Source organism: Chiloscyllium plagiosum, unplaced genomic scaffold (assembly GCF_037043375.1).
Source record: "Chiloscyllium plagiosum isolate Xiang-an unplaced genomic scaffold, Cpla_swu_hap1 HiC_scaffold_2, whole genome shotgun sequence".
Lineage (NCBI taxonomy): Eukaryota > Metazoa > Chordata > Chondrichthyes > Orectolobiformes > Hemiscylliidae > Chiloscyllium > Chiloscyllium plagiosum.
Genome location: NW_028270140.1, coordinates 28,957,906 through 28,971,251, shown reverse-complemented (window position 1 = coordinate 28,971,251; position 13,346 = coordinate 28,957,906). Strand labels below are relative to the sequence as shown.

Genomic DNA, 13,346 nt, shown 5'->3' with positions numbered 1-13,346 from the left:
ACCTGTAGGTCTCAACCAGCTTGGTCAGTAGTAATGATACCAAGCCATTCTTGATGATGGACATTGAAGTCCCTCACCCAGAGTACATTCTGTGCCGTTGCCACTTTCAATGCTTCCTCCAAGAGCTGTTCAACCTGGAGGAGCAATGATCCAACAATTTGTACCAGAGATGAGTAATTCATCATAAACAACAGTGCCATGAGGCTTGGCAGGGTCTGGAATCAGTGTGGGAATTCTCATTGAATGTATGCCACTCTGCTTCCAGCTCTGCCAGACATACACAGTGATGGTGATGTCTGGGCCAGTCATACTCATGGTCATACCTTACAGACAATGTCAGGCTGTTGCTTGATGAGTCTGTGAAACAGTTGTCCTAATTTTGGTATCAGCCTCCAATTGTTGGCAAGGGGAGTTAGTCCTGACAACATGACTGAGTTTGCCATTGTTGTTCATGGTGCCGAGGTGGTCTCTCGGATTTCATTCCTTTTCTGAGACTTTTTAGCGATTGATAAAAAACAAATGATTTGCTAGAAGGATGATGCTTTTCCTTCCCATTTGGATATTAGTGAATCAGATGTGTTTTTACGACAATCTAACTTTTTTTACCATGGTTACCATTAGACTTTATATTCCAGATTTTATTGAATTCATACTTGATCTGCCATGGTGGGATTCAAACCCATTTGAAACATTTTTGCAAGTCTGGATTGTCAGTCCAGTGACAGTAGGAACCCCCGGAAGAGGACGTAGTGTTTAAACAGTGATTGTTAGTGTCTCTGACTGACTGCTAAGTGGAAGTGGAAATCATACCTGTACCCACATAAGCACTTTTTCCTCTAATGCTATGTGGGGTTAACATCTGTCCATGCAGACGAGCTCCACAATGTACACAAATCCCCAAAGAGCAATTGATTTCTTGTTTAACGATATGTTCAGACTTGATGTTAATTTTAAAACCTATCTCAGGCAATTTCCTGCTAAACCATCAGTTGCAGTTAACAACAGAAATGCCAGTGCAAGCATTTTATTTGAACTCCAGTTTAGTAAAATGCCATAGGCACAAAGCTGTGTGGTTCCTTCATTGTAAATTTTGTTTGGATTTTTTTGCTATAGTGTCAACTTCTCTAAACAAACATTTTTGAGTGATACTTAAAAATTGTCAATTTGACTTATCATTGCTGCATGAATAGTTCAGTTGATACTCTGTGCCAGATATTGTCAGCAAAATGTTGCTGCATCACTGAACATGAATTAGAATGATTGATGCAGTGTTTGAAATTTGTGAATGCAATGAATTAGAAAGATATCATTGATTTTAATCAGGGGAGCAGAGGGGATTTTCCAGTGACTCCCAGTTATAGAGTGTGGAACAATAATTCTGGGTTCACACTCAGTGGGTCCTTGTGATAGTGCAAGTGCATAAATACTCAGTAAGATTAGAACTGAATTTGCCTGTGATGTTCTTCAGTGTAGAAGAACCTGTTATTGTCTAGACAGAATCAAAATAAGGCACTTGGATAGATTTTGGAGAGCTACCAGCACCATGTTATCCTAGGTTGACTTAATACCCACAGGAAGGAAAGGCAGGAAGGAATTAGAAAGGCGGCTGGGGGAGGGAAACTCTGTGAACACAATGGGATTAAAACTCCACATGCCATTAAATACTTAACCATGACCTTTGACACTGACTTGACCAGTTCTCAGTTCAAAGGAAGGTCACACCATTTAAAAACAACGGTCAAGTACTCACATCACTCAGATCCATTTCAGGTTCTCTCCTACATAGGGTTGCCAATCCTTCAGGGTTTGCCTTGGAGTTTTCAGTAATTGCTGATAAATCTCATGGACTCTATTGTGAACAATGTTTCCCAAATGTTTCCTTTCCCTATATTCAGGAGTCCTAGTTCAGGATTCTCTTAAAGTTAATGTGCAGATTAATTTGGCAATTAGGAAAGCAAATTCAGTGTTAGCATTCATTTTGAGAGGCTAGAATACAAGAACAGGGATATACTGCTGTGGCTGTATAAGGCTCTGGTCAGATAGCATTTGGAATATTGTGGGCAGTTTTGATTCTTGTATCTAAGGAAGGATGTGCTGTCCTTGGAGGGGGTCCAGAGGTGGTTTATAAGAATGATCCCAGAGATGAAGGGCTTGTCATATGAGGACCATTGAGGACTCTGGGTCTGTAATTGATGTAATCTAGAAGGATGAGGAAGCAACCTCATTGAAACTTACAGAATACTGAGAGGCCTGCTTTGAATGGACATGGAGAGGATGTTTCCACTAGTAGGAGAGATTAAGACTTGAGGGTACAGCCTCAGCATGAAGGCACAGCCCTTTAGAATTGAGATGAGGAGGAATTTCTTCAGCCAGAGTGTGGTGAATCTGTGGAACTCATTGCCATAGAAAGCTGCAGAGACTAAGCCATTGAGCGTATTTAAGACAGAAATAGATAGGTTCTTGATTAGAAAGAGGATCAAAATGAGGGGGAGGGGAGAAACCAGCTCTTTGTTATTTTTCAATCCAGAAGTGCTCCAACACACATGAGCACATTTTAGTTCCTCATCACAATGGGTTTTTTCATCTATTAACTGCCAACAATAAATTAATTTTGTTTTAATTGAATAATTTATGTGCAGAGCCTGATTCAGGAAATATTAATCAAAAGTGAGGGAGAAATGCAGAGAGAGCTAAATTGAAGTATAATTGGAAAGCATCCATCTTTTCTCATTTAACCTACGTTTCCTAATCAGCCCGTTCAGTGATATTATTATACACCTCTGGAGTAGGTGGGATTTGAACCTGGGCCTCCTGATCCAGGGCTAGGGACTCAATCTCTGCACCACAAGACAGCCCTTGCACTCAGCTCTTAACTACAAAGTTCGATGAGCATCACCAGTTCTCAATCAATTTAAAAGGGACCTACATTTCTACATAAAAACCCGACTGAGGAAGGGTCATTGGACCTGAAGTGTTAACTTTGATTTCTCTTCACAGATGCTGCCAGACCTGCTGAGCCTTTGAAGCAACTTCTGTTTCATTTCTATGTTCCTAATGCTGACAAAGGGGGTTGTGCAATCTCAACAAATTGCATTTAGAGACTTCCAATGAGGTTCAACCCTAAAGTAACTCACGGAAATATTCTCAAAAGAAAATTGATACTGAGCAACATCATAAAGCATTGTAACACTTGACCAAATGCCTCCTCAAAGAACTAGGTATTCACTCACATGTTAAAGGAAGAGAAAGAGTAATATAAAGAGTTAGGAAGGTGATTCCAAAGCCTGCAGTTCAGCCATCTAAAGGTATAGTTGCCAGTGATGGAAGAGTTGAGGGGTCAGAATTGTAAGAAACCAGAGATCTCGGAGTTGTGGGACTGGCATTGGGAGGCCACAGGAGGATTTGACCCAGAGGATGAGAATGTAAAAATCAATGCATTCTTGGACCAGGAATCACTGTAACTCAACAAATACAAGGTAATGGGTAAATGGGACTTGGTGCAAGTCAAGACTGATTAGTATGGTTAAATCGAATGGAATACAGGGAGAACTAGCCATTTGGATACAGAACTGGCTTGAAGGTAGAGGACAGAGGGTGGCGGTGGAGAGTGCCTTTTCAGACTGGAGGCCTGAGACCAGCGGTGTGGCACAAGATTTGGTGCTGGGTCCACTGCTTTTCATCATTTATATAAATGATTTGGATGTGAATATAGGACGTATGGTTAGTAAGTTTGCAGATGACACCAAAATTTGAGGTATGTTAGACAGCAAAGAAGGTTACCTCAGAGTAAAAATGGGATCTTGATCAGATGGACCAGTGGGCCAAGGAGTAGCAGTTGGAATTTAAATTAGATTAATGTGAGGTGCTGCATTTTGGAAAGGCAAATCAGGGCAGGGCTTACATACTTAATGGTAAGGTCCTGGGTAGTGTTACTGAACAAAGAGACCTTGGATTACAGGTCATAGTTCCTTGAAAATGGAGTTCCGGGTAGACAGGATAGTAAAGAAGGTGTTTGGTATGCTTGCCTTTATTGCTCAGTGCATTGAGTATAGGAGTTGGAAGGTCATGTTGCGACTGTACTGGTCATTGGTTAGGCCACTTTTGGAATGGTGCATTCAATTCTACTCTCCCTGCTATAGGAAGGATGTTGTGAGACTTGAAAGGGTCCAGAAAAGGTTTACAGGGATGTTGCCAGAGTTGGAGGGTTTGAGTTATAGGGAGAGGCTAAATAAGGTGAGGCTATTTTCCCTGGTGCATCAGAGGCTTAGGGGTGACCTTATAGAGGTTTATAAAATCATGAGGGGCATGGATAGGATGAATAGGCAAGGTCTTTTCCCTGGGGTGGGGGTATCCAAAATGAGATGGCTTAGGTTTAAAATGAGAGTAGAAAGATTTAAAAGGGACCTCAGGGGCAACGTTTTCACACAGAGGGTGGTATGTGTATGGAATGAGCTGCCAGAAGATGTGGTGGAGGCCGGTACAATTACAACATTTGATGTGTACATGAATAGGAAGTCTTTAGAAGAATATGGGCCAAATGCTGGCAAATGGGATTAGATTTATTTAGAATATCTGGTTGGTATGGAAGGGTTAGGCCTAAGGTTCAGTTTCCATGCTGTATAGCTCAGAGACAGCCGAATTTTGAAGATACAAACTGCTGTTATAAACAAGTGTCAACATCAAGAAATTAGGACTTCACATGTTCACACATCCATTTTTTGAAACTGACCATTTCACCGGTAGAGATAAGTGTTTGTACTGCTTTTAAAGCAAAGTTTCCATCCTATTTTTTACAACACTCACATAGTGTTTCAAACCTACCTCAATAAGAGAACTGGAAGTTTTAGTTTTAATCATTTCCATTTCATTTTTGCCTAACACACAGTAAATGGTTAATAAACAATAAAGTATCTATTCTTGGTTGTGTCGGTATTACAGCTCTTCCTGCTCCAACGGGTTTTAAAGTTATACCCAAAAGCCAAACATCCCTTTGGCTAAAGTGGCAGCCAGTTGCCGGGAACCTGGAGGATATCACCTACCATGTGGAGTGCCATGCTGCCAATGACAGTAAAGAAAAGCCCACTACCATGGATGTTCCCGGAAACCAGTCCAGCCTGGAAATCGAGGGCCTGCAGCCTAAGCAGCAGTACCAATGCCGAGTGCGAGCACAGACAAATTCAGTGGGCGAATGGTGTGATATGGTAACTTCATGGACACATAGCAACAGTAAGTTATTTCCTTCCCTTTGGCTGCTTCTGAAATTTGTTTTCAGTGATACCGTCCAGAGAAAAGAAGGCTGAGGAGTGATCCGATTACATTCCTTTAAATTATCAAAGGGATTGATCAGACATAAAATGTCTGAAGAATCCACAACAATGGATTGTAACTATGAGCCATTTACGTTAACTCCAATAGGGAGTTCAGTAGACACTTCTCTTTTCAGAGTAGTAAGAATGTAAAACTCACTATCACAGGAACCTGTTGAAGTGAATAAAAACAATATGTTTTAGGGAAAGCTGGATAAGTACATAACAGGAGAAAATAATAACAAGGAGATGTTGACTGGGTGAGATGAATTTGAGTGGGAGAAGGCTTGTGTAGAGAACATTTACTAAGATGGACCAGTTGGGCTGAATGGCCTTTTTCTGCATTAAGTTTATCTGATTTTGCAATGCCTAAACTCTTGTTCCAAAAATAAGACATTTTAATTAATTTATTTATTACATTTATTAATGTCTATAAACAAACACAAGTATTCAAAGACCTTTTCCTGTACACAAGGAGTTCTACAGTGGTTGATGTAATCACAGGCTTGTAAACAGGGTTGTTTTGGATACAATTGACAGCATAAATTGACTTTACTGTAAACAGCTACAGATTCATGCATCTTAGCAGAAAGCATGACTTTATTTACTTTAACTGTGGATATAGAAAATAAATAAGATCTGTATTTTTGCCCAGATTTTGCAGTATTAATGATAGTGAACCAATCAACTATCGTAATTCCTCTAAAAATGACAGCAATTTGGAGAGTCTCAATGTAAGCGGTTCAATGCTGAAAGCAAGAATTCTGTCAGTAGTTCTAAGTTTCTCCACAGAGTGCAGAATTGAAAACTCTGCAGTCTTCAATAAATTAGATAGCACTGAGCTGATGAGAATTTCCCTTTTTTATGTTGTAAGATTATTGCTAAAACCCTTGTTAATCACAGAAGTGTTTCAGCACAGGAAGCCATTCAGCTGACGTGCCTGCACTAGCTTATTAAATGAGCATCATTGTCTATTTTTGTCCCGCCACGCCTCCCACATTGTACCCTTGTACATTATTTTTATCCAAATAACAATCCAATGCCCTCTTGAATGCAACAATTCAATCATATTTGATTCCATACCGTAACCACTTGCTGAGTGAAAACTTTTTAGCACACCTCATCCATTCTTCTTTTGTAGATCAGGCCTTTGTGTGGAGCTGCAGAAAATGGGGGAGATACTAAATGAGTATTTTGCATCTGTATTTACTGTGGAAAAGGATATAGAAGATATAGACTGTAGGGAAATAGATGGTGACATCTTGCAAAATGTACATATTACAGAGGAGAAAGTACTGGATGTCTTGAAACACATAAAAGTGGATAAATCCCCAGGACCTGATCAGGTGTACCCTAGAACTTTGTGGGAAGCTAGAGAAGTGATTGCTGGGCCTCTTGCTGAGATATTTGTATCATCGATAGTCACAGGTGAGGTGCCAGACAACTGGAGGTTGGCTAACGTGGTGCCACTGTTTAAGAAGGGTTGTAAGGACAAGCCAGGGAACTGTAGACCAGTGAGCCTGACGTCAGTGGTGGGCACATTGTTGGAGGGAATCCTGAGGGACAGGATATACATGTATTTGGAAAGGCAAGGACTGATTAGGGATAGTCAACATGGTTTTGTGCGTGGGAAATCATGTCTCACAAACTTGATTGAGTGTTTTGAAGAAGTAACAAAGAGGATTGATGAGGGCAGAGCGGTAGATGTGATCTATATGGACTTCAGTAAGGCATTCAACAAGATTCCCCACAGGAGACTGGTTAGCAAGGTTAGATTTCACGGAATACAGAGAGAACTAGCCATTTAGATATGGAACTGGCTCAAAGGTAGAAGACAGAGGGTGGTGGTAGAGGGTTGTTTTTCAGACTGGAGGCCTGTGACCAGTGGAATGCCACAAGGATCGGTGCTGGGTCCTCTACGTTTTGTCATTTACATAAGTGATTTGGATGCGAGCATAAGAAGTACAGTTAGTAAGTTTGCAGATGATACCAAAATTGGTGGTATAGTGGACAGTGAAGAGGGTTATCTCAGATTCCAACAGGATCTTGATCACATGGGCTAATGGGCTGAGAAGTGGCAGATGGAGTTTAATTCTGTAAAAGCAAACCTTAGCAGGATGTATACACTTAATGGTAAGGCCCTAGGGAGTAGTGCTGAATAAAAAGACCTTGGAGTGCAGGTTCATAGCTCCTTGAAAGTGGAGTTGCAGGTAGATAGGGTAGTGAAGAAGGTGTATGGTATGCTTTCCTTTATTGGTCAGAGTATTGAGTACAGGAGTTGGGAGGTCATGTTGCAGCTGTACAAAACATTGGTTAGGCCACTGTTGGAATATTGCATGCAATTCTGATCTCCTTCCTATCAGAAAGATGTTATGAAACTTGAAAGGGTTCAGAAAAGATTTACAAGGATGTTGCCAGGGTTGGAGGTTTTGAGCTATAGGGAGAGGCTGAACAGGTTGGGGCTGTTTTCCCTGGAGTGTAGGAGGCTGAGGGGTGACCTTATAGAGGTTTACAAAATTATGAGGGGCATGGATAGGGTAAATAGGCAAAGTCTTTTCCCTGGGGTGGGGGAGTCCTGAACTAGAGGGCATAGGTTTAGAGTGAGACGGGAAAGATTTAAAAGAGACCTAAGGGGCATCTTTTTCAAACAGAAGGTGGTACGTGTATGGAATGAGCTGCCAGAGGAAGTGGTGGAGGCTGGTACAATTGCAACATTTAAGAGGCATTTGGATGGGTATATGACTAGGAAGAGTTTGGAGGGATATGGGCTAGGTGCTAGCAGGTGCGACTAGGTTGGGATGGGATAGCTGGTCGGCATGGACGGGTTGGACCGAAGGTTCTGCTTCCATGCTGTACATCACTATTACTCTATGACTCTCTGAGATCACTTTAAATCTATGCCCTCATGTTTCTTTTGAGTCGGGAACACTTTCTCCCTGTCTACTCTATTCAGCCCACTTGGTTTTAAAACCCTCTCTTAGATCTCATTTTAGCTTCTTCATTCCAAAGTGAACATCTGACCTCATACCTGAAGTTTCTCATCTCTGGAACCATTCTTGTAAACTACTTCTGCACTGTCTCCACTGTGTTCACATCCTTCCTATAATGTGGCACCCAGAGCTATACGCAATACTCCAGCTCAAATCTACCACGTGTCTTACATAAATTCAACTTCACCTCCTTGCTCTTGTGCTCTGTACCCCTAGTGATAAAGTGAGGATGCTGTATGTATAATTTGCACTATGTATATGAGTTGTAACTGGTGCACTAGTCATTTTATGATTGTGTAATGTCATTTTTGTGTATCCCATGATAAAAATTCCAAAATATTAATATATTCCATAAAATATAAGATGTATCTGCTTCTAACCTGTATCTTACATTTTGTTTTTATTCTCTGTAAACTTTTTAAGACTAGAAAGATAATCAGTGTGTTTTACTTTCCTCGGTTGCTAGTTGTCAGACAACTCCTGTGTCATTGGCTACTTCCTTTGCTTTCCTTTTGATTGCATTACTGCTGTTTGAAGACTGGAGGTCCCTTGACTTTGTGCCAGATATATCCATGCCACCACTTCTCCATCTCCTCATGCTGCCTGGCTTGCTGTGTTGTCCCAGCCTCTTGCTTGTCTACCTTGCATCTGCAGTTTTTTTGTCTCTAACCTGGCTCTACCAGCATGCTCCACCATTCACTACAATTATGGCTGATTTGATTTTAACCTCCATTCTACATTCCTCTACATCCCGAATAATCTTTCACCCCCTTGGTAATCAAGAATCTATTTAAAGATTATTTAAAGATCTATTTAAAAGTATTTAAAGATTGTGGAACCACTGCTTTGGTCAACTCTGATGTAATTAAGAATGCAGGAGGGCATGCCTGGATGTGCCAGGCCTACTAAAAATGAGGTGTCAATCTGGTGAAGATATAAAACAGGACTTTTTGTGTACGAAACAGCAGAAGCAGAACTAAGCAATTCCACAGCCATCGGTTCAGATCTATCCACTACATTCCTATTTCATCCAGTTGTGAATGGTGGTGGATAACTAAAAAATTCATTGGAGGAGATGGCTCACAAATATCCTTATCCTCAAATGGTGGGTCAGCCCAACACATCAATGCAAATAATATGGCTGAAGCATTTACAACAAATTCATTAGATTCAGGGCAGGTTCAATTGTAAAATTGTCCATTTTAGCAGAAAGAATAAAAATTAAGCATATTATTTAAATGGTGAGAGGTTGTAGAGCTCAAGACTTGGGTCTGTTCTCATTGGAAAGAAGAAGGCTAAGAGAGGATTTGATAGAGACATACAAGATGATCAGAGGATTAGGTAGGGTAGACAGTGAAAGTCTTTTTCCTAAGATGATGACGTCAGCTTGTACAAGGGGACATAATTACAAATTGAGGGGTGATAGATTTAAGACAGATGTCAGAGGCAGGTTCTTTACGCAGAGAGTGGTAAGGGCGTGGAATGCCCTACCTGCTAATGTAGTCAACTCAGCCACATTAGGGAGATTTAAACAATCCTTAGATAAGCACATGGATGATTTTGGGATAGTGTAGGGGGATGAGCTGAGAATAGTTCACAGGGAGGCGCAACATCGAGGGCTGAAGGGCCTGTTCTGCGCTGTATTGCTCTATAAGACCATAAGACATAGGAGTGGAAGTAAGGCCATTCGGCCCATCGAGTCCACTCCGCCATTCAATCATGGCTGATGCGCATTTCAGCTCCACTTACCAGCATTCTCCCCGTCGCCCTTAATTCCTCTAGACAACAAGAATCTATCAATCTCGGCCTTGAAGACATTTAGCGTCCCGGCTTCCACTGCACTCCGTGGCAATGAATTCCACAGGCCCACCACTCTCTGGCTGAAGAAATGTCTCCGCATTTCTGTTCTGAAATGACCCCCTCTAATTCTAAGGCTGTGTCCACGGGTCCTAGTCTCCTCGTCTAACGGAAACAATTTCCTAGCATCCACCTTTTCCAAGCCATGTATTATTTTGTACGTCTCTATTAAGTCTCCCCTTAATCTTCTAAACTCCAACGAATACAATCCCAGTATCCTCAGCCGTTCCTCATATGTTAGACCTGTCATTCCAGGGATCATCCGTGTGTTCTTGTTCTACCCAAGAAATCTGAATTTTCCAATGAATGGATTGCTGAAGTTTGTATGCAGGTACAACAAGTAAAGCAACTAAAATGTTAAAGTTTTGTTGCAACGGGAATTGAATTCAAGAATAGAATGTCATACTTCAATTATACAGGGCATTAGTGAGACCACAATAGGAAAACTGTGCAGTCACTGTACAAACTGTAAGATGTATGTATTGGAAGCAATTCAAGGAACGTTTACTAGACTAATACCTAAAATGAGTGGATTACCTTATGATGAAAGGCTGGACAGACTAGGCCTATATCCTCTCGTGTTTTGAAGAGTTCAGAGGTGATGTAATTGAAATATACAAGACCCTGAGGGGACCTGACCAGGTGGATGTTGAAAGGATGTTTCCTTTTGTGAGAGAATATAGAACTAAGGATAATAGTTTAAAAATAAGGGGCCATCTACTTAAAACATAGATAAGGAAAGACACTTTTCTCTCAGAGGGTTGTGTATTTGGAATTCCTGTACTCAAAAGGCAGTGGATGAAGAGTCTTTAAATATTTTAAGGTGGATAGCTTCTTGATTACCAAAGTGTTGAAAGATTATCAGTGATATGCAGGAATGTAGAATTCGGGTTAAAATCAGATCAGCCATGATCTTATTGAATGGCAGATGTTTTAAAAAATTCTCAAGCTCAGGTTCGTAGGAGAGTAGTCTGACACAGAACAAACGACCAAGAGGCGAGTCTGCTAGAATATGAGCATTTTATTCCCCGCAGCGTCGCCACAACCAGGTCTCATACTTACAACGGGTCTGGCTTATACTCACTCTACATGTTACCGGAACTGGGAGCCGTCAGTTCTCGTAGAGCGGTTGCCAACAACCCACGCTCGGCGGTTAAACGTAACCCCGGAGCAGACTCACCGAACTGGAGACTTTTCCAGCTGATATCCTCTTTTCCAGATGTAAACATTCATGTGAACAGCAGAGCAAGGCTAAAAAACACATTCCATTCTGGTTACATACAGATAAGAAGATTCACACGGGGAGGTGTGTAATAAGATTCACACGGGACTAAGCAACACCTCCATTCCGGTTAGATTCACACATGTATTGGGACATAATTTTTAACCGTTTCACCACATTCCACTGCTTGGCCCAATACATGTGTTACATTATGATTCACACATGTATTGGGACATAATTTTACACCACATTCCACTGCTTGGCCCAATACATGTGTTACATTATGCTTAATTCAGTTGAATTCGTTTCAGTTAATTTCAGTTCAGTCAATTCAGTGTAGTTCAATTCAGCTCAGTTCAGGTCTGTTCAGTTCAATTCAATTGTGTTCAATTCAGTTCCGTCCATTTCAATTCAATTTAGCTCAGTTCCATTTTGTTCCGTTCAATTTGATTCACTTCAGTTCCACTCAGTTCAGTTCAGTTCAATCCCATTCAATTCTGTTAACTCCGCTTCAGCTTTTTGGACATGCCCACATCCTCCGCTGTACCCCAGGCAAGGGGTTCTTCGGCAGGACTGGGATCCTCTCAAGGGTGGACAGCAGCGACCCTGGGGTTCCTCCGGTCGCCCCCCACCATTTCTCAAACAAACTGCCACGTACATGCCCACATCCATGCCATCCCGGGACGGTCGGGACCTCCACAGTTTGTTCTTCTGGTTTCTTAGTCTTTTTCCAAAACATTGTTCTGTATCAAAATCTCTCCTCAATTGCGATTGACCCTGCTCGCAGCGCCAAATGTTTTAAAAAATTCTCAAGGTCAGGTTCGTAGGAGAGTAGTCTGACACAGAACAAACGACCAAGAGGCGAGTCTGCTAGAATATGAGCATTTTATTCCCCGCAGCGTCGCCACAACCAGGTCTCATACTTACAACGGGTCTGGCTTATACTCACTCTACATGTTACCGGAACTGGGAGCCGTCAGTTCTCGTAGAGCGGTTGCCAACAACCCACGCTCGGCGGTTAAACGTAACCCCGGAGCAGACTCACCGAACTGGAGACTTTTCCAGCTGATATACTCTTTTCCAGATGTAAACATTCATGTGAACAGCAGAGCAAGGCTAAAAAAACACATTCCATTCTGGTTACATACAGATAAGAAGATTCACACGGGGAGGTGTGTAATAAGATTCACACGGGAATAAGCAACACCTCCATTCCGGTTAGATTCACACATGTATTGGGACATAATTTTTAACCGTTTCACCACATTCCACTGCTTGGCCCAATACATGTGTTACATTATGATTCACACATGTATTGGGACATAATTTTACACCACAGCAGAGCAGGCTCAAAGGGTTGAATGGCCTACTCCTGTTCCTTGTTCATTATTCATAAGACCATACGATATAGAAGCAGGAATAGACTATTCAGCCCCTCTAGTCTGCTCCACTATTTGATTGCAGCTGACATGTTTCTCAAATGCATTCTCCTGCCTTTTCTCCATAACCCTTTATCCCTTTACTATTCAGAACCTATCTATTTCTGTCTTAAATACTCTCAATGATTTAGCCTCCACAGTCTTCTGTGGCAATGAGTTCCACAGATTCACCATTCTCTGGCTGAAGCAATTTCTCCATCTTAGTTCTAAAGGGTCACATATTCACTTTGAAATTGTGCCATCGCTCCTACCAGCCAAAACATCATCTCCAGATCCACTCTATCCAGGCCTCTCAGTATTCTGTGAGTTTCAGTGAGATCCCCCTCATTCTTCTAAACTCCATCAAACACTGACCATGGATCCTCAACGATTCCTCATATGACAAGCTCTTCATTCCCAGGATCATTCTTTTAAATCTTCTCTGGACCCCCTCCAGTGCCAGAACATCCTTCCTTGGATACTAGGCCCAAAACTGCTACAATATTCCAAATGGGATCTGATCAGAGCCTTTTGCAGCCTCAGCAGTGCAACT

At 41.6% G+C, this 13,346-nt stretch overlaps 1 protein-coding gene across 1 annotated transcript in view; it reads left to right on the top strand.

Annotated features, from left to right (window-relative positions):
* tek (TEK tyrosine kinase, endothelial) overlaps positions 1 to 13,346 on the top strand; it is a 126,280-nt gene that overhangs the window by 67,603 nt on the left and 45,331 nt on the right. The window contains exon 12 of the mRNA XM_043717289.2: positions 4,939 to 5,226. Within this exon, the coding sequence (XP_043573224.2) occupies positions 4,939 to 5,226 (288 nt within the window). The remainder of the gene's footprint in view (positions 1 to 4,938; positions 5,227 to 13,346) is intronic.